The following is a 19,836-nucleotide window of genomic DNA, read 5'->3' as shown; positions in this document are numbered from 1 at the left end:
TTTGCAGGCCGCACAGCATAGGATAGGGCGTGTGTGTGTGTGTGTGTGTGTGTGCGCGCGCGCATAGACGTCACATGCTGCCTTCCCGTATAGCAACCTACATGCAGCGGTCCACATCGTTACGTTTCATGTAACTATCACCATATAAATCTGCCTTGTATTTAAATCGTTTCATGGATGTTTTAAAATTCAGCCCACCGTGGTCACTATTATACTAGCTAATAACTCGTATATTTAGAATTGTACATATACTTATTAGTAAGTTGGGTGAAAGGGGGAAAAATAGATTTAAAACAAGAAGGTATTTGTCTTCCCCGCCGCTCATGGCATCTTTATTACTGACTTAACTGATTAATTAGCTTTGAAATATGTCACTGGTGTTGTTCCCCGAAAAGTGAGTAATTTCATTGTTAAAATCATTCCTGGAAGCGCACTATTTTTCTCACCGAGTGTCTCTTGTTGGTATCACCTACCCGACATATTACGTGCTGTTATATAAGTCTGTCATGAGTCATATATTTATCAGCAAACACCCCTCTAATGCTAAACTGTTGTCTCTTCTTCTGTGGACATTTGTGCCATTTTTTTTTTTTTTTTGTAATATGGAGCAGAGGAGAGCTAAGTATTGCATTGAACAGAGCTCAGCCCTCGTGAAGGGAAAAATAGGAGGGGGGGGTCCTCACGTGACCGTGTAACGTTAGCTTCAAATGCTACCAGTTCACATGACGAGATACGGTCTTCAGTGTGCGGCGGTGCCCGACATTTAACCGCGCTTGGTGTTGGTTTCCACCAGCAGGCCTTACTTTAACAACCACTAAAGAACCCTTTTCTCTAATTACCAGACAGCGCAAGCGCCAACAACAACAGCAGGGACGAGAGCGACACCTCAGATTTAGTAGCTAACTGTGCGTGAAATCAAGTGCAGTTCGCAGTGCGCCGTGAAGACCCACCTGCGCCTGTAGGGCGTCGCAACACCACCTCTCCGGGCTTTTCTCTGTGCTCTGCTGGGATACAAGAAAAGTAAATTCTGCTCTGGTGGTGTGATCTCTCTCGAAAGATGAAACTCTCTCACGCTTTGGCCGCTGTCATCGTTGCCTGGTGTGCAGTTTTAGGTGAGTGTTTTTGCGGTTTTAAGCCGCTCATCTCCGTCGTGCCGCTAACGTTGAACTGCGTTAAGGAATCGATCGTAAGTTAGTCGGTGTTACGTTCAGGTGTTTCCTGCTTTAGATAATACAAGTAACTGTCAAGCCAAACTGTGAATATTTTTGCTCTTTTTATTGTCTTTCTTAATACTAAGTTTAATAACTGGGTGTGAACTGCTGGTCGAGACTTGAAAAGAAAAATTCACCATGACCAAAGTCACTTTGACATTTTATAGACCAGTCAGCACATTGGCTAATATGTGACGATGAAAATACTCGTTAGTTGCAGCCAGTTGTTGTCTAAATACAGGTCTGTAGTCATATTTGTGTACTTCGGTGTTGCTCATAGCTACATACAAATTACACGTAGTTAGGCAGGTTAAGTGTTGGGCGAGGTGAGGCTTCGCATCTCGAATCACCTGCGTAGGATGTAGAAATTAGGTTCAATTTTATATATTCATTCATGACTTGACGTAATGTAAAAAGGGGACCTGCTGGTTTAACTGAGGTGTAGCTCCTCCAGTGCTGTTGGACCCACAGCCTCTCAAAGTTTCACTTAGACTTTGAACTTAGAAAACTGGAAATCCCTGGACTTTATTGGATTCTGTTCTGATGTAATGCCCAGGTTTTTGTTAATGTTGTGGACCAGCAGATTGGCTTTGTTGTTGTGTCATTTGAGAGCTTCACGTGACAGCCATGATGGCTTTGTTGCACACAGCACATTAGGGGCCAAGTGACAGTGTTGGTTTATGACCAGTTTAATAGCCCTGCACACACACAGACACACAGAGACAACTGGCTGCTGACGCAGGAAAATAGGTCATTACAGATGTAGCTGATGCATGTTTTTTTGTTTGTGTGTTTTTGTTTTGTTTTTACTGCTGAATGCTCATCAGTACTGTAGTTCTGTTTAAGTGATAACTAAGTCGATGTTCAGTTTCTGTCCAGGACTTCTGCTCAGGACCCCTGGTGACCTTAGGGTTTAAGTCCTTCAGCACTGACATTTCCTCACAGACACAGCGATTCCTTTCTGTTTTGATATTCTCTCCACGCTGACTGTCTGTCTGTGCTGATGTCTGCAGCTTGACGCTTGGTACACATGGCCCCTTTTACCTCAGGATCAGATAACAGTGTTGTGTAAACCTTCTGCTTGATGTTTACAGGGTGACATTGGGGTCAAGTTTCAGCAAGGTAGCAGGGGGAGGAAGTGTGTATGTGTGTGTGACTGAAAGCAACCGACTCACCATTTCCATTAGGATCAGTAGATTATATTAATCGAGAAAGCTTAAGATGAATGGAAAAGAGGGGAGGGAAGTGAGCAGAATATGAAAGTGCTCAGTCAGTTGGCTGTGTAATAAGTGAGTTATGAAATTAGTAGCAGTGGCATGGTGGGCAGCTAACAACGCCCACAAACTAAATGCAAAATCAATGTTTCTCTCAGCTATGCATCTTGGAGCATCTTTTCAATTTCACAAATCCTTCTTAGCTGTACAGTGTTAGCAGTGGGACCTGCCAGCATTGTCGGCCTGATGAGTAATATTTAGTTGGGCTCACAGTCCTTTATCACTTAAGTCTGAACAAACAGGAAAGAAAAAGAAATAAAATACAATCTGCAGTACAGTAAATAAGAAATCGTGCTGTTGGAGAGTTAAGCAAAGAGGAAGAGTCACAGTCATACAATGGTCACATTTGAGCCACATTGCCTCCACTTCTTTGTAGACATTCTGGGAAGTCTGAAACAAATGGTGAAACTCCTGTATTGCGTTAACACATTATTACGGGTTGAGAAAGTTGGGTTTTTTTTTCCTTTTTTTAAGGATGTCAGTTGTGGGGATGATAAGTACATGAGTCTTCAATAGCCACTATGTTTGAGAATTACAGCTCCCATCACTCTCGCATAGACACGCAACAGTGAGTTTGCAGTTTCCTGGGCATCAATGTATTAATAGCCTACAATGCTAGTGTGGAAGTTGCCAGGCTGGCTGAGTTATTGAATGCTACTTGGTAATTCTGTTCATAGGAAGCCACACTTAATATAACTAACAAATAGGGTCCCTGACTCCACTGTTCTGGAGATGTACAGTTACACCTGTTACAAGTCTGGAGTGGACACACACCTTTAATACATCTGCCAGGAGAGAGCCAGAGGGGGATTTTGGTCTTGGTCAGTCACTTTCAGCTGTCTGCAGACCTCTGGTGGTGGCTCATGTGAACTGATTCAGTCTGTATGTATGACATGACACTGTTTATGTTTTAATCATCACTGTTATCATTTGTACCCATTTTGAAATTTTCATCTTACCAGGAAAATCAAATAAAAACCCAAAGACCCAGATAATGAAAGACTTTGAGTCATGCACACCATGACTACAAAAGTGTGTGTATTCCAGTATCTGTAAAGCCCAGTGTATTCATCAAAACTGTACTGGCAGTCTAACTCATGAATAATTTGTTAATTACTGTGGGGTGTTTTTAGTGTTGTGACTTATGACACACACAAATGAACACTCAGTAGTTATGTGTTTGTCCACAATAGGACAGATTGGTGTTTTTCAGGTGTATTTACAGGGCGATTGATTTTGTTTTTAAGGTGTCTGCTTTTATCGAAAGGTTTGTCTGTATTATTTCAGTGTTTGGTCTCCCTGCTCATTTTGTTGTCCACCTCAGGTTGCATTCAGGCTGTTAGTCTCGAGGTGAAAGAGGGAAACTCCACCTGCATTAAGACTGAGCTCTTTGCATCATTCTCCATCACATACAACACCTCCAACAGCACGGTAGGTGCATTAACAACAATATTCTGGATTCCACACCTGAAAGCATTGAGATGATTTAACTGACTGTACCTGTTTGTGAACACCAGCTGTGTCTTTTGTCTGTCCACAGAGGACCGTGCCGGTCTCTCTGCCTGATTCTGCCACAGTTGACGCAGGCAGCAGCTCGTGTGGGACAGACGGCAGCTCACCGTGGCTGGTGGCGACATTCGGACCTGGCCATGCGCTGGGGCTGAGCTTTTCAACCAATGGGAGTCTATACAGTGTGGCTAACCTGACACTGCAGTACAACCTCAGCGACACGTCAGTCTTCCCCGGGTCCAACAGCTCCGGTGAGATTAAAGAACAAAACTGTCTGGCTTGATTGTGATTAAATGCATGTGGCATTTATGTGGACAAGAACATTTACATTAGATGTAAATATATAAAGTAAGTATATTATATAACATTTTTTTTGTATGTTTGTCTTTTCTCTAGATGTGGTCACTGTGGTGTCATCTTCAGTTGGGATCTGGGCAACAGTCAACACCACCTACTGCTGCTTAAGCCCCACCACTTTTCCACTTGGTGGAGCAAATGTCACTTTTTCAAATATGAGGCTGGAGGCGTACATGCCAGAAAATGACCTCAGTCCAAGAGGTACAATTCTTGATTGTGTATTTGTTTGCGAGCCGGTGGGTGTCCACGTCACTTGATTTGCTGATTGCATATTTCTTCATCATTTCTCTTGCCACAGAAAGTGTATGTATGGCAGATCAGGCCAGTACCACAGCTCCACCCACCACTGCCACATCTGCAACAACAACTGTACCTCCAGCACCGACCCCTCCAGGATCACCTGAACGGGGCATCTACTCTGTAAACAACAGCAATGGCACAGTGTGTCTCTTGGCCCAAATGGGACTGCAGCTCAATGTCTCGTATTTTTCTCAGTCTCAGAATAAGGTGACAAATAGCTTTATAAGCAAGAACAAGTCAGAGTAAAATATAGATAAGTTTCAGTCCATTCTGTCTTATAGACTTCAAATAAACCAAATGTATCTTTGTTTACTTTTCTAGACTGTCCAAGCATTAGTAAACCTGAATCCCAATCTGACAAGTTCATCAGGATCATGTGAAGCCAGCAGTGCTAGCTTGATTTTGACACAGGAGCGAACCACCACGCTCAGCTTCACCTTCGCTCTGGTAAGATTGTCCTTCCTGGTTTGTGAATTCGGCTACATCATCAGTTTGTTGTTGCGGGGTTGTTTTAGTCAGTCAGTCTCCTCCTGTCCACAGAACTCCACGGGCAACAAGTACCACCTCAGTGCGATAACTCTGCTTGCCAACTGGTCTGATATGACTGGTATGTCCTTTGTCACAAGCAACATACTTCTTTCTTTCTCGGCTCTGATTCACTTCATTCAGAGAATTACTGACCCACGTCTCTCCACAGCCCCCCTCTCAGCCAGTAACACCAGCCTCGACTACCTGCGGAGTACACTTGGCCACTCCTACAAGTGCAGTGCAGAGCAAATCCTGGCTGTGGTGCCAGCCTTCTCTCTCAACACATTCAGACTGCAGGTCCAACCCTTTGGCGTCACCACCAGCCAGTTTGCTACAGGTACAGGTTTATCCTAAGTTGTGCTCTGATCTTAATGTTGATAGCAATGATGTAGAAGGAATAAGCAGTACTGACAAATACACTTTCTTGGACCGGGAGATAATAGTTATTGTATTTAACTTTTTTCCCCACTTTTGTGGATGCAGGTTAAACGACATACTTTGTTTTAAAAGGAGGGTTTAGAGGGGCTCATAGGCCCCATTTGTTGAGAAAGCTGGACCAGCTGTTTCCCCCTGCTTTAAGTTTCTATGCTAAGCTAAGCCAGCACCCTGTTGACTCTAACTTTATGTCCAGCAGACAAGAGAGTGGTATGAATTTTCTCATCTAATTCACGGCAAGAAAGTGAAGCATGTTTCCAAAAATGTCAAACTTTTTCTTTGAAACGTTCAGTTTTTCATTAACAAGGTAAGGATCAGAGTCGGTAATCCCTCAGTTCAAGCTGTGTTTCAACAGGGCATTTAACCGCTAAATGCTAAAAGTGGACAGCCATAATCAGGCTGCCCTTAAAGAGGTACTGGGGTTTTTTTTGCCCAGAAATGACACATTTCTAGGTCCAAAATTCTGAAATACAACTTCAAGTGTGTTCTGCTCTTCCTACTTTTCTTCTTGTCTCCAGCGGAGGAGTGTCAGATGGACAAAGACCAGATGCTCATCCCCATTGTTGTCGGAGCAGCTCTTGCCGGCCTGGTGTTGATTGTCCTCATTGCATATCTAATAGGCAGAAAGAGGAACCATGCTGGATACCAGACCATCTGAATGGATTCTTCATTTAACTTAAACCTGACAGACTGAATGATGGAAAGATGAACCCGAGTGTGTGAGTGAGCAAGTAAAAAGACTGTGGACACGAGCATGAGTGAGTGGAAGCAGTTGTTATTCTTTGAAGGGTGCATGTTTTGGCCTATCCCATGTGACCTATTGGATATTTTATTCTCCTTTCACTTTCTCTGTGAGATGTCAATGAGAAGCCAAAGACTTGCTAACTTTGGATGGTGTGCATCTTGATGAAGCCAGATGGGACTTCACGAGAGTCGAGGGAGGCAGTTTGAATTTGCTGTTGCAAGTTCACCTTTCTGTTCATTCCTGCTTCACTATGTTCTAAGAATTAGTTGAAAAATTTTGCTTGAACTGCTGTTTGTTGTTTTTAGCTTTGTAATTATTTAATATCCCATGCAATTAAGGATGCAGAGGGAGAGCCAAATGAAATGTAGGAAAAAAAAGATGAAGTTCCAATGGCTTGTCCACTGTTGGTTAAAAGTTTAAAAACAGAAAAGAAAAAAAGATGCCTGTACATGTAAATACATTTCAAGTTACACAATTCTTTGAACATAAAATAATCCCAGTGACTCTAAGAAAAGGGAAAGCTTCTTGTTCATCTTTTCCAATCATATGTTTCTATGTTGGAGGAAAAACCAGAACTGATCCAATAGTGTAGTAAGGCACAGTTTAATCAAACTAATTAAACAGAGTCTGGTAATTGTGATGGTAAAAACAGGAATCTGCTGCTTTGTGTAATCAGTGAGTCGGTCCAGCCATATTGCTGCGCTGCAATACTAAAATGCATTCAACATTGCCAGTGAACAGGCGCATGGGTTAATTTTCTATTATTGCCCCCCCCCAAAGAAATGTTGATATGAATTGTAGTAATTTGAACTTTTATTTTTATAGAAAATGGTTTGATCTCATTCTCTATCATGCATCTTACTTAAAGTTAAATAAAAATCTTTAAAGTCCAGCACTGACTTAGTTTTTCATTTGTGCATGTGTTTCATGCAACAGTAGCTTTATCTTTTGTTTCATCTTTTGTGTGTTTCTGTTTACTCTGAGCTGTTGGGGTGTGCACTACACAGAATAGCTGGGATCAATGCCAAGGTTATTTTGGTCCAACGCAACAAAATGTGTTATCACTACAATGAGAGTTTGAAGTGCCACAAAGCTGAAACACAGAACAAACTGGACACGTGTTTGATAGATGAAAGCAGCCCTTTCTATTGTACTTAGGTAATTTCCTAATAGTGCACTTGAAATAATGACTGGGGTCAGGAACTCCGACATTTCTTTGGAACCTGAAAACAAACAGTAATTATATGAATTGGATTTTGAAATGAATATCGGTATCTGATTCACATTTGATAACCACAGCAGGTAGTATAACATGTCACTGTGAAATACAGTAAACGGGTTCCTCTTGGCTGTGCTTACAGTGTGCAACTCACAATTTATCTGATCTGGCCATCTGCTGCCAAGATTTTATTTTCTCTACAGTGTCTGACTTTCTGCATTAAAGTGCATAATTCCACATTTATCAAGAAAAACTACATGTTAATTGAAAATGGAATCACCAGCTCATACAGCTCTTTGCTATGAATATTCTCATTTAAGTGTACATTTACACTTGGGCTGTATGATCTCAAAATAACACAGTATGTAAAAGTCACTAAAAAAGAAAAAAAGAAGGTGCAAACACGCTGTGGGGATCGCATCCCGGTGGAATGTGTATTGAGTTTAAGCTACAGGTAGTGGAATTTGGTTCAGGATTCTTCTGCAATGATGCGAGATCGACACATCGCGCGCAGCTTAGTCAAGGTTGAAGTGGACAGACTTCCTGGTTCCGTGAAGATTTTCTAGGAAAGGTAAGAAACACCAGGATTATAGGATTAAAGAAAGCAAATTAGAAGGATGTTTGTTTTATACTTCCTGGGCTTTCTTCCAGTGGAAGGTCTTAATCTTAGGATGCCTTGCTTCTCTTTTACCTGCATGAAAGTGTGGCATTCGTCGACAAATGGTCCGTGGGTGATCTGCTTGAAGTTTTGGCAGACGTCTGGCAGTGATTGGGCTTGTTGAAGCAGAGCCTCGTTGTGGTGGATCAGCGTCAGAGCTACACGGAACAGGATTTTGGAGCCCTCGTAGAACAGGCAATCCCAAATCCTCAGAACAGTCTGCAGAAAAACAACAAGTAGAACAAGAAGTAAACTCCACAAGCAAACACGCATAATGATGCACAATATGAACTTTAACTTGCAGCATTAGAAACTCAGTCGTAGTGCGTCGTATGAAAAGTCATACCCACTGCCACCACATAGTGTAAGGAAACTACACAAAATGCATACATAAATACATACCCTTGGTCATTAATTCTTTTTTAACCACTTGCCTATATGGGCAAAGAATTCAACTTAAAAACTTCCCAACCCTTTTGCCCAACTGGGAAATTGACCAAAAAAAACATCATGAACACTGAACAATGTACATGAGCAGTTCTTTTTGCATTGTAAAGGTAGCGGGAAAGGAAAAACAATATGATTGGTAATTATCATAGTACAACTTCAATGTAATTAAATAGCTTTTTACTTTCCATATGGCCTTCCTTTTCCTACACTGCACCACAGCAGTTGCCTTAAAAAAAAATTTATCTTTAGGTGCTGTTCTCAAGTGGAGCAGACAAAAATAAGGATGCTGCAGAATCAGTCTTGAGATGGAAAATTAATGAGGAATCCTGTCCTTGTTGGTAGGTCAGGGTGCCTGTAGGAGGGGGGTGAAATCAAGCGGGAATAGCATGAACATCTGCAAGTGCTACACCCTCCTACTGAACAAACACTGCAGTCCACGCCTCCCTGCAAGCCAACAGAGGGAGTTAACAACTTGGTTGTTCTTGGTATTACTGGTGCTATTTCAAATTGAAAGAAAAGGAAGGATAATATCTAAATCCACTAAAAGTGTGCTTTGACAGAGCTTTTGTTGTCTGACAGAGCAGAAGCACATTTTAACAGCAAAATATTAAAGTTTGAATAACTTTGCTGTCTCATATTAAATTGTATTAAGTACTGAATGCTTTCAAGCTTTCCTAAACTTCCAAATAAAGACATTTGGACTCCAGAAAGAATGTAAAACATATAAATTGCATTGACAATGACTGGACCCCCCCCACCCTCCCACCTCTACTGGTAAGACATCAATGTAGAGACAGATGAACCACCGGGAAACCACCAAGGTCCACATGACATTGTGATCCATCATGGTCTGCCAAACTCTGGGGGTTTTAACTTTCACCAGTTCCCCTAAAACCTCTTGGTCCGTCTTCAGCCCCAGCATAGCTGGACTGTAGTAGTCTGTAACCACAAACACACACATGCAACCATTGTCAGTTTTAAGTAACAAACAGATGTAAACAAATCAATTCTGGTAATACAAAAACTGGACAAACAGCTTAAAAGGAACACAGTCAGAATTAAGCTCAATTATTGACAATCACAATAGCAAATGAATGCATACACAGACAAACACACACCTGGTAAAATTCTACCGAGTAGTGCTTCCATCAGCCAAAATGATTTTTCTTCATCTTTTGTGATAATAAGTAGAAACCCAGCAACAAAGTTCATCCCCTGAAGGCAAAAGAGAGACGCGCTCAGGTTACACACGAATCCTGCAATCCTGCCTGAACGGGTTTCATTCGAGGCTGTAGAGCTCTTTAATAAAGCACCGAAAGAGAGAGACCAGTAAGTGTACACTGGACATGAAAGAAGGTTTCATCACAAATGTAGTTCGGTTCATTAGGTCTAAACCAAGAGAAAAAATTAGATATTAGTGCACATCAGTTCTGGTGCAGTTCCTGTTCATACTGACTTTTTACAAACCAACCAAGAGGAGTAAACATGAGGTTTTACATACTGACAGGTAACTTGTTGATTGGACAGTTTAGGAGATTGTCATTCTTCATCATCAGGACCCACAAGGGAAATCAAATTCCATGGCTAACAGAAGTTTATGCAGCACTTTAGTGCTTCTGATGTGTGAGTTTAAGCTCTTTGGTGTTACAAAGAGCTCACAAAGAAATAACTGGTTAAAAGGGTTATCAGTATTGATAGACTACAAATCGACTGCACGTTATGAATAATAAGCAACAGGTAGCATCAGGATGAAGACAAAGCATCTTTTACAGTAGTGATTCAGGGTTTATAACTTCAGGATTGCTGTCATTCACAACGTATTGGACTTAAATGAATCGACAAAGTACATACGATAGAATATAAGAACGGCGCTTTAAACGGCTTTTAACATTTTAATGAACACCTGTGCTGGTGTGCATGTGTGTTACCATCAAGGTTTTCACAATACCAGAATTTTTAAGTATGATACAATACCATGTTACTGAACACACTGTGGGGAGAAAATCTGAGTGGAAATCTTTTTTTGGTAGTTTGGATACTAACAAATGTGGATCTCTTGTGGTTTTAAATGTGGTAATGACATAATATTAATACTTCAACACTTTTGATAACCTTAGTAACGACGGCTACCAAATGACCTGCAAAAATATTTACATGACTTGCACAGATCAGTTCTAACATTGTTTCCTGAACAGACTTCTGTGGACAGATTCTTATGTAGCTTCGCTTTTGATATCATGCCAAAATCACATATATTTGCTCCATCTATTTTCACACCACAAACAGGGGTTCGATTGGAAACAACAGCCTTGGCGATATCTGCCTGGCTGTTTTTTTCCCAGCAGCTGAGTGCGATTTCATAGTTCACGTATATTCAAACAAAACCAATCTGCGGGGAAAAACACTCCTGGTTATGAAACAACTGCTTCAAATGAACCGACCAGGCATGAATACACCCATAAATAAAGAAAAAAAACTACCCGAGGATGATTATAGATGGAGGGGTTTTAAGTGTATTTTTACGAGATGTAACCATGAACACAGTCCTGCTGCCTGTTTGACTTGCAAATGAAGCTGTATATGCTCTGGTGAATGAAATTTGCCTTTCAAATGTCAATGATTAACGCAGGACTACACTTATCTGACACTGACACAAACAGTCTTAAGACACAAATGCCTTGTACTGGATAATTGCTTAATAAAAACACTCCACAGACTGATGACCAATCAGATTTTGGATATGCTTACAGTATACGTTTCCCTACCCTCATATTCACACTGTCTACACTGTCTTTTGTTCTTCTTCTCCATTGTCTGTCTTTCAATTACATCATACTACAAACAACAATGAAACAATATGGAATACTTTTTTTTTTTTTTGTTTGATAAATATTACCAACACCAGATCATATTGCAAGGTCTGTAAAAATAACAAACATTCTTACACTGTTCTTTGAATCTCTGTTGCACATGCAAGAAGGTTGTGGGGTCTTGAGGATTATTACCTGACAGTAGCCCACAGCTGGGTTGTGGTGACCATAAGCCAATAGCACATTGTACAGAGCTTTCTGGAGACATGGGTTGGACGTCTTGCGGAATTGGACGTTGTCTGGAAATGTCCTGTTCAAGTCTGAGAGAAAAAATGAAAAAGTTTCAGCCTTATATCTGAATTATGTCCGAATGCAAACTTGAATAGCTAAAGTTTAACAGCTACAGCTAGAAACAGTTTTTAAATAAACGTTGTGTTGGTTTGTTGAATAATTCACTAGTTCCCCGCACACTCACAGCCAGCTCACATATATGAACTGCATGAACAGTGTAATTAAATACTAAACTGTGGACCCACAGGTAATGCAGAGGTGAAATGACTTTAGTACCGCTGCAGCACTCACTTTTGTGACAATACAGTGCAACATCACCCAGAAACGTACTTCATGGGCTAATCAAATGCATTTTTGCTGCTGCCATAAATTTCAAGAGATGCGAAACCCTTTTCATATCACAATAAACAACTATGCAGTGTTTTATCATCTAATACGCCTTCACACTAATGGCTCTATTACTGAAAGTGGGTTTTTTTCTTATCCTCTTAGCAGCACCTTAGATAACACATCCCCACCAAACCAGACTGTTCTTTTAATGCATTTTCTGTCTCGATGCCAAACCAATATCTCACATAGGAATCATCAACAGAGGAGCTGGTCTGGTTGAAGAATGGTCTCATTTACTCAAAACAGCCATGGTTAAACACTAACTTCTGCAATGTTATATTAAAATATTGTGTAACACTAGCTGTAAAGGCTCTGTCACATTGAACTATTGGGCATCACCGTGCCCTGGGTGGCCGACTGTTGCCTGCACATTTTGCAGTGTCTGTCACAGTTGGCTATAGTCAGCATTAATCAGCAATCATTCAGCCAAATCAGCATACTGAATCAGCCTCAGAGGCAGCCAGTGAGACAGTAGTGTCTGACCGGGAGTTCAAACGACCTCTGTTATTTTTCTCATTTAGTGCAGTTTTCATTTATCTTTCATTTCTAACATTTTGTGTTTCTTGAGCAAAACACCCGATAATGACAATACCAGTGCAAAGCAAAACATGACAGTGCCAACTGCAATTTTTTTTTTTTACAAATATTCTTTTTCCGTGTACAAAACATACAGCATAGCGAGATTTTTTTTCAACATGAAATGAAATGTAATTGGCTAATTCACTTCATATGCTCACAGTGATCTCTGGATCAGAAATTTATTTCCCCCAGTGATGGGTTAGAGCTTAGCTGATGTGAGACACTGACTTTATTAGGGCTAGTTCTATGAAGCTGGCTTAGTGTGTGTCAGGGCTTTTAAAAGATAACTGACTGAGCACAATAATGAATAAGAAACTGCCTGACCTGTGCAGATGGTCTCCACCAGTTTGGAGTCATGCTGGGCTCCAAGCAGGGACTGGTAGTATCCTGGGTTCTTCTCTAGCTGGTCTTGCGCCCCACTGGCTGCCATCCAGATCAGAGCCCGGTGCTCATTGGGAATTCCCTTGCGTACATAGCGTTTTACTGAAGGAAAGGGGGCATTTAAATTTAGTTTTTATGGCGTGCCCTCACTCTGTAAGGATACTGGTGTGTTTGGTTTTCACACTTACATTTCACATTCTTCTGCACCTTGCTTTTTCCCTTCAGCAGCTTAGACCACTTGATGGATCGTCGGGTGAGCACAACTAGATACTCAGACATGAGCTCCTCATAAGACTCATAATCAAAGTCCTCAGAGCGTTCAAAGCCATATGGATCCACACTGAGTCAAAAGCACAAAGTTAGAAAAGCTAACAAAGTTAACAATATTTTCAGTCAGCATACCAGAAACGTCATCAGAATTCCTAAGCATTCAAATTATAGCATAGATACAAATAAAACAAATTAATTTAAATAAAATCAGGCTGTGTAGTATGATGCAAGATTGAAAACAAATGTCCAATTAATGTATAAAATTCCTCATTGTTTCTTCTCTAAAAACTGTTTTTGACATTTGTTAGTCCAGCCCCATTTACCTGCCAGTGTTTTTAGCATTTGTCTTGTCATGCCACTTAGGCAGCATCGTGTTCAGCCATAATTAGATTGGATAAAGCCATTACAACATAAAGGAACAACTAATGGTTCTTTTTTTAAAAAAAATGTTTTTTTTTGCATTTTTCACATGTATAGAATCTGTATCTACATTACCTGCATCTGCTATGTGGCTATAGGTTAAAAAGTTGTTGGTGGCTCAACCTAATGCCTTAGGTAATACGATAATCTCCCTGCAGCTTAACCCTTTCAGAAGAGCAAAGTCACCCCTGAAGAAGAAATGCACACCAACCAGCAATGTGGCAGGCCACTACAATGTTTTCAACATGTTCAAGCCCAACATACTTTACTGCATGAAACCTTCTAACTACTGTATATACCGCACACCTTCCAGGCATTAATTTGTGTGGCTCTGCAAATACTAAGTGAAAATACAGGTATCATTATGCAAACATCATGTTCCTCACTGGAAAATGGCTTTATTGACAAAACAAAAGTAAAAGCAAACAGTAGATATATCAGCGTGGAGTCTCTGAACGTGGCACCTAATTTCAGGTTTAGTTGGAGGTATCACTATGTGTTTTAACAGTGCAACATCGCCCTTTCTCATTAAAAAACATACAGTATACTTATACATACTTATACTTACCAACCTATAGATAGAATGGCTAAACATTTCACTATTTCAAGTGCAATCACACTCAAATCCAATGCTGTCAGTCGCAAGGGTCTTAGTAAAGGCAAGATAAAATTAAGGCAGTCTAATAAAACGGTCCTGCAATGAAGTCTACTTTCATGAAGGTCATAACGTTCAAGTTTTTATAGAAACTGTTTTACAGAGGTGTTAAATCAACTTTATGGTCAATTTGGAGGTTGCAATTTAGAATTTTACATCTAAAAGCCCCCCAAAATGACCATAACGTTGAAGCAAGACCTTGTTTGAAGTTTGTAAATGTTGGCAAATCTAAAGTTTTATCTGAACTATCATGTGATGTGACAAAGGATTATCCAATTTCTAATGAGAATAAACTATAAACATCTGCAGACCACTGCACAACGCCTACAAAGAGTATTAATCTGTAACGTTCAACCAGATTATCAATAAACTCAAATGCACGTCAAGTCAATGTATTCATGAGACACAAGTAATGTGACTGTCTCGACAAATGTCGCATGACAGCTATTTTTTATGGGAGGAAAAAAAAACAAAAAACAAAAAACGAATAACCTGTCTATCCGAAAGAGTTTCGTACAGTTAACCGTTAGTTGAAAGCTAACGACTCGAATAACGGTGTTAAGTTAGGTTAATTAGTAGGAATAACGTCAAAGTTGTTAGCTGCTTCTGAATTTAATGTTACTTATAGAATAGCGTAAAGTTACTCAATAACAACTAAAAAAGATGCTTTTAATGGTTTAAGCGGGCTGAGGTAACGGTCAAAACTCAACGTTACGTTTGCTAACGTTACCTGTCCACTCGGTCTTTAGCTCTACCGTCGGCGACCGAGCGGGTCCGATTAGTCGTATTGTTCTTCTTCTCCATTGCCTCTTTCTGCTCCAGTGATATCCTCAAAAACCCTTACTAGAGTCTCAGCATATGTCCCCCTTGTTGCGGTTCTCCCAAACGAAACAAAACAAAAAGTTTACGACAACCACGAATTTTGAAGTCGAGGTAAGAGTTGAGGCAAGTTAGCGTTAACGTTCACTGTTAACTTTCTCCATGTTTGCGTGCGAAGAGACGGGACAAGACGCTGCTTTTCCTTGGATTAACATGCTGTTCTCGAGGAGGAAAACACGCGAAAAACACTCGCTTCTCCACCACACCAAGAAGTCGTTTTAGTTTGATCCTTCAAGTATCTTGTTGATCCGTCGGTCTTCAAGCCGCGTGGACACAGCGGAGTTTGCCTCGAGTTTTATCGCCATCCACATGCACCTGCTGCTGGTCCAGTCCTTCTCCTCCTCGGGCTACAAGCAGCTGGTAGCTCGAATAAACCATCAGAACATTACGGCTACGTCAATGCTCCCCGATGTGGCGTTAATCCTAATTCAACTCACTTCCACTCTTCTTGTCCGGGACTACTTCGTGGGAGATTTCGGACTCGTGACGTTTGTCCCAGGACACACGTCGGTCTCCGAGTGTTGCTGCTTTCAAGTGATTCCCGTAACATGCTGTTTCAGGGCTCTCATGGGATGGCTAAATGTGATTTATGCTGCATTCAGGGCGCTTTGGTTAGAGGCGAGGAGCAGTAGCGGAAGGAGGGGAGACGTGCATCAAATTGTGATTTGACATGATTCAGTTTTGGCTTCGCTCATAATGTTTTTTTGCAGTTAGACCTTCTTAGTAGTACCTAGACATCAGTTTACATAAACATGCCTTTTTCATGAAGTGTTAAAGCTGGTAAAATTTTAAGAAGTCATGGTATTACAATTTCAGTACAATCTGACCTGAATACATTTTTCAGTAAAATTCATATTTCTCATTTTTATTCACGTATTTCTTTTAACCATATAGCAAAACTAGTTTTGCACTCTGAATTGCAAAAACAGGAATTCCAGAAAGCCTCTATAGCCAAGCATTTATTTGTCATCGAACATATAACACTAACTTAACATCAACTGTTGACTGAAACACAACCAATAACATAACTGTCAAATCGGCAACTGCGAGATCCAAAAAAATTCCGAGGGTCCGCTGGTAACACTTGCGGCATTAGCATGTCCGATAACACGTAAAGGCAGCAAGAAAAGGTACGTAGCCGCGCCCTTTCCAGCACAGCCACGTAGCACAGGTAAATTCAGCCATCTGGTAACCTGATCGTCTTGTTGGCCAGCAATGGCCCAATCTTCTCTATAATATACTGGGATTCAAATACATTTGTTGTGTGGATGATTTGGGGTACCTGAAAGTCAACCATCACATTATTAGATGTATACAGATAAGGCAGACAAAAATTTAATAAGCATTTATGTAAATAAATGGATAAACTCAAATTCATCAGTTTACTTTCTGTCCCAGCACAGATTCACATTCTTAGGGAAACGTTTGATGCATGTGTTTTTTTAATGACCTAAAATAATTATTTAAAAAAAAAAAAAAATGAAATGAAATGACTTGTCCTGCACAAATGAGAGTGGAAAAACTTTGCTACTGGAAACGGTGATGAGTACAGAAATGATGCAAACCTTACATGAAGTCACCAGATTTCAATTTGATTATGTTCTAATGAGAGAATCTGGAGCAGAGACTCAGACACTGTGTCTCAGTGTTGTCACCCAGTCAGAGCATAGGGATAGAAATGTTGTTCGTGTAACTTGTACGCCAAAGACGTTAAGTAAAGGACACTTTCATTGACTCAAAAACTATACAAGCCTTCTGTTTCATTTGGTACTTTTATATACAGTACGGTTTATGGAGAAAGTCATTAAAAATACAATTATATTAAGTTAGGTGACAATAAACTGAATAATTTGTCGAACAGTCCAGGCAAACAGTGACACAGCAAATCCACAATTATCCATTATAAGTCAGTATGTGGGTGTTTGTTTATGATTGTGTTTCATGTTGTCGCCTTTAATGGACCGCAGATACTGAGAAATTCATCTATTTGTTGAAGCCCCGTTCACCCTGCCAGCCCTTTCAGCCCGACCTAAATCAAATTACTTAAAATTTCATTTGAGCGTTTTTGCCCTACATACACACATAGATAGTCAATAACAACATTACACTCTCCATCACCACTGCCTATCAGGATAAGCCTTGGAGTGGACAGATGATGGACTTTGTAGGCCTCGATCTCTTATCCTCTTGTAAAAAAATAAATAAATAAATAAAAATACTGGAGTAAGTCCAAATGCACACTCATGTTTGAGCAGTAGTGTAATCCTGCTGGTGGGCAGGGTTGGATCTGTCGACAGGATGAGCTTCCAGCCATCAACATGTTTGGCACTGCTGTATGCATCTGTTTCTGGCAATCGTCACCAGGGTTGCAATGATATGAGTTTTTCAGAATATGCCACAGTTTCACTATATAACAATATACTCTACAGTATTACACAATTATCATTATTATTATTATCAGTGAGAATGACCCTTAAAGGAATGAAAAAAGAACATTATAACTGTTATTAAGTTATTTTGGTAACATTCTTTTATAATTTCACCAAATATTATGTCCTGATAGACATACAAGTTGATCTAAACTTTTTCAATAACACTAATACAGTAGAAAAGCAATACATAGAGAAGCTAATGTACATGATGTCATAACCATTCATTTTCATACCACAGTATAGTACGAAACCAGAATATTGCTGCAACCCTAATTGCCACTGTACTGTATCCATTAGAGAAACATTTAAATTCTCTCTGTGTGTACCAGGCACTGACTAATCCTTTTAGTGTCTTCATTCATATGATAGATTAAAGATCGTGAACTAAATATTTTTGCTGCCTCATGAACAGCCTCATCAGTTTTATGACCATGTATTTGGCCCATTCCCCACTAAGTGATTTATTTGCACAGCAGCCAGCTCGCATCAAAAATATTATTAAAAATTGTATTCGTACACTTGACCTCAATCCACTTTGACAATAATGGATAAATTCAGCATTAAAAGTGTGCTATTTTGAAGTTGTTGTTATTAAAAAAATAAATAAATAAATGAAAAAGCTACTTTCATTAAAATAAAATACTGTGGTGTATATTGATAGAGAAGGGAGTTTGGATGTAAGATTGTTGAAAATGAAACAGCAGTCATCTTAAGCAGTCTTCATCTGAAATGAAATAAAATGAAATGAAATGAACTGTCTGGGGAACACCACAGGATCCCCCAGGAAGAGCTAGAAAACTGCCAGGAAGGTGAATGTCATTTCCTTGCTTAGCTTTCTGCCATTGTAGGGCCTTTTTATGAATATACAAATACACCAAATTGTTGGACGTGTACTTACAATGAAAATCATCAGTTTTACTTGGTGCTTCCGCTGCATTTTTGTGGGTGTAACCTTGTAGTAACTGTGTTTTGTTGCTGATGTAAGGAACTGAAATCTTGATTTATCACCTAGAAAGTAAAGGTGTCAGTAAATCGTATGACTTTGGGTTTATATGTTTGTTTGACCGAAGGATCGCCATAGTTGATTGTTGTGTACTTTGGTCTCTGTTTTGGATCGTTTCTCTCAGGTTGAATCTTAGGTGATGTTACAGCAGAGGTCTCGCTGTCTTCACTTGCAGCCTTGTTGGAAGTGTCCTCTGAAAGTCGAAAACTTTGTGGCATGCTTGTATCCTTCATGACCACTGGTGTTACTTCTTCTTTTGCCTCCTTTTCTTTGTCTTGAGGTTTAGCTTCTGTTGGTTTCTCTTTTGATGCAGCATTAAGGGTTTGTACTTTCATTTTAGTAGGAGGACATGTCACAAATACGGTGTTTAAAGCAATCAAAGAAGTATCTGAGCATGGTGGTGGCGTAGCATCCAAAGGATCTGTAGTTTCTGGGTGCAGTGCTGATTGAGGGGAGGAATCAGTCCGGTCATCAAGACCTTCTTGATAATCAACTCTGTAAACACGTGGGATGACGTATTTGGGCAACCTTCTTTGCATGGTCACAGCTGCAGTTGGATTGAGATCTTCCGCCGCTCTGTTCTCCATGGTGTCGCAGCCCCTGTACGTAGAGAGTCCCTCAGTTTCAGGTTTTTGAGAGCATCTTCCGTCAATAACTGTAGCGACTGGTTCACTCATGCTTGATCTCCCATCAGAATATTGTACTGCACTATGAAGAACCTCTGTCTTTAAGTTTGTGTGTGAGCTTCCTGAAGGTTCTACTGAATATTGTTTGGGAGAGGAATCTACACATATGGACCACACAGGAGAGTAGGTGATGGTTGCCACATACTGGCTCACTTGGGCTTCTATCTGTGGAAAAATCCTGTAAGGTTCTGGGAGTGAACTCTCAGTGACAGATGTTAAACAGAGCAGCTCTACATGTCCATATTTTAATTTGTTGGTAATACTAATTTCTTCTGCTGTAGGCTGGATTTCACCACATTCCTTTGACCTCCACCCTTTAGCTTCGTTATCATAAGCTTGAGCTTTTATATGCTT

The 19,836-nt window shown here is 40.3% G+C and overlaps 2 protein-coding genes across 2 annotated transcripts; one reads left to right on the top strand and one right to left on the bottom strand.

The window, feature by feature from the left end:
- The first annotated feature begins 695 nt into the window (after positions 1-695).
- On the top strand, positions 696-7,251 carry lamp1a (lysosomal associated membrane protein 1a). The gene is made up of 9 exons (XM_046390706.1): positions 696-1,112; positions 3,810-3,916; positions 4,026-4,245; positions 4,391-4,552; positions 4,650-4,858; positions 4,973-5,098; positions 5,192-5,258; positions 5,349-5,516; positions 6,133-7,251. Exons 1-9 carry the CDS (start codon positions 1,058-1,060, stop codon positions 6,270-6,272), a joined length of 1,254 nt encoding a protein of 417 aa, XP_046246662.1. The 5' UTR covers positions 696-1,057; the 3' UTR covers positions 6,273-7,251.
- A 734-nt stretch (positions 7,252-7,985) lies between these two features.
- Positions 7,986-15,922, bottom strand: grtp1a (growth hormone regulated TBC protein 1a). Its single transcript, XM_046390740.1, has 8 exons — positions 15,213-15,922; positions 13,326-13,477; positions 13,081-13,239; positions 11,692-11,816; positions 9,805-9,901; positions 9,453-9,625; positions 8,270-8,455; positions 7,986-8,140 (listed from the first exon to the last, which is right to left on the bottom strand). Exons 1-8 carry the CDS (start codon positions 15,284-15,286, stop codon positions 8,048-8,050), a joined length of 1,059 nt encoding a protein of 352 aa, XP_046246696.1. The 5' UTR covers positions 15,287-15,922; the 3' UTR covers positions 7,986-8,047.
- Positions 15,923-19,836: the final 3,914 nt, after the last annotated feature.

The sequence above is a fragment of the Scatophagus argus genome, chromosome 1 (genome assembly GCF_020382885.2).
Source record: "Scatophagus argus isolate fScaArg1 chromosome 1, fScaArg1.pri, whole genome shotgun sequence".
NCBI lineage: Eukaryota > Metazoa > Chordata > Actinopteri > Scatophagidae > Scatophagus > Scatophagus argus.
Note: the sequence above shows the minus strand (reverse complement) of the source record. Positions and strands in the feature narration are given on the sequence as shown.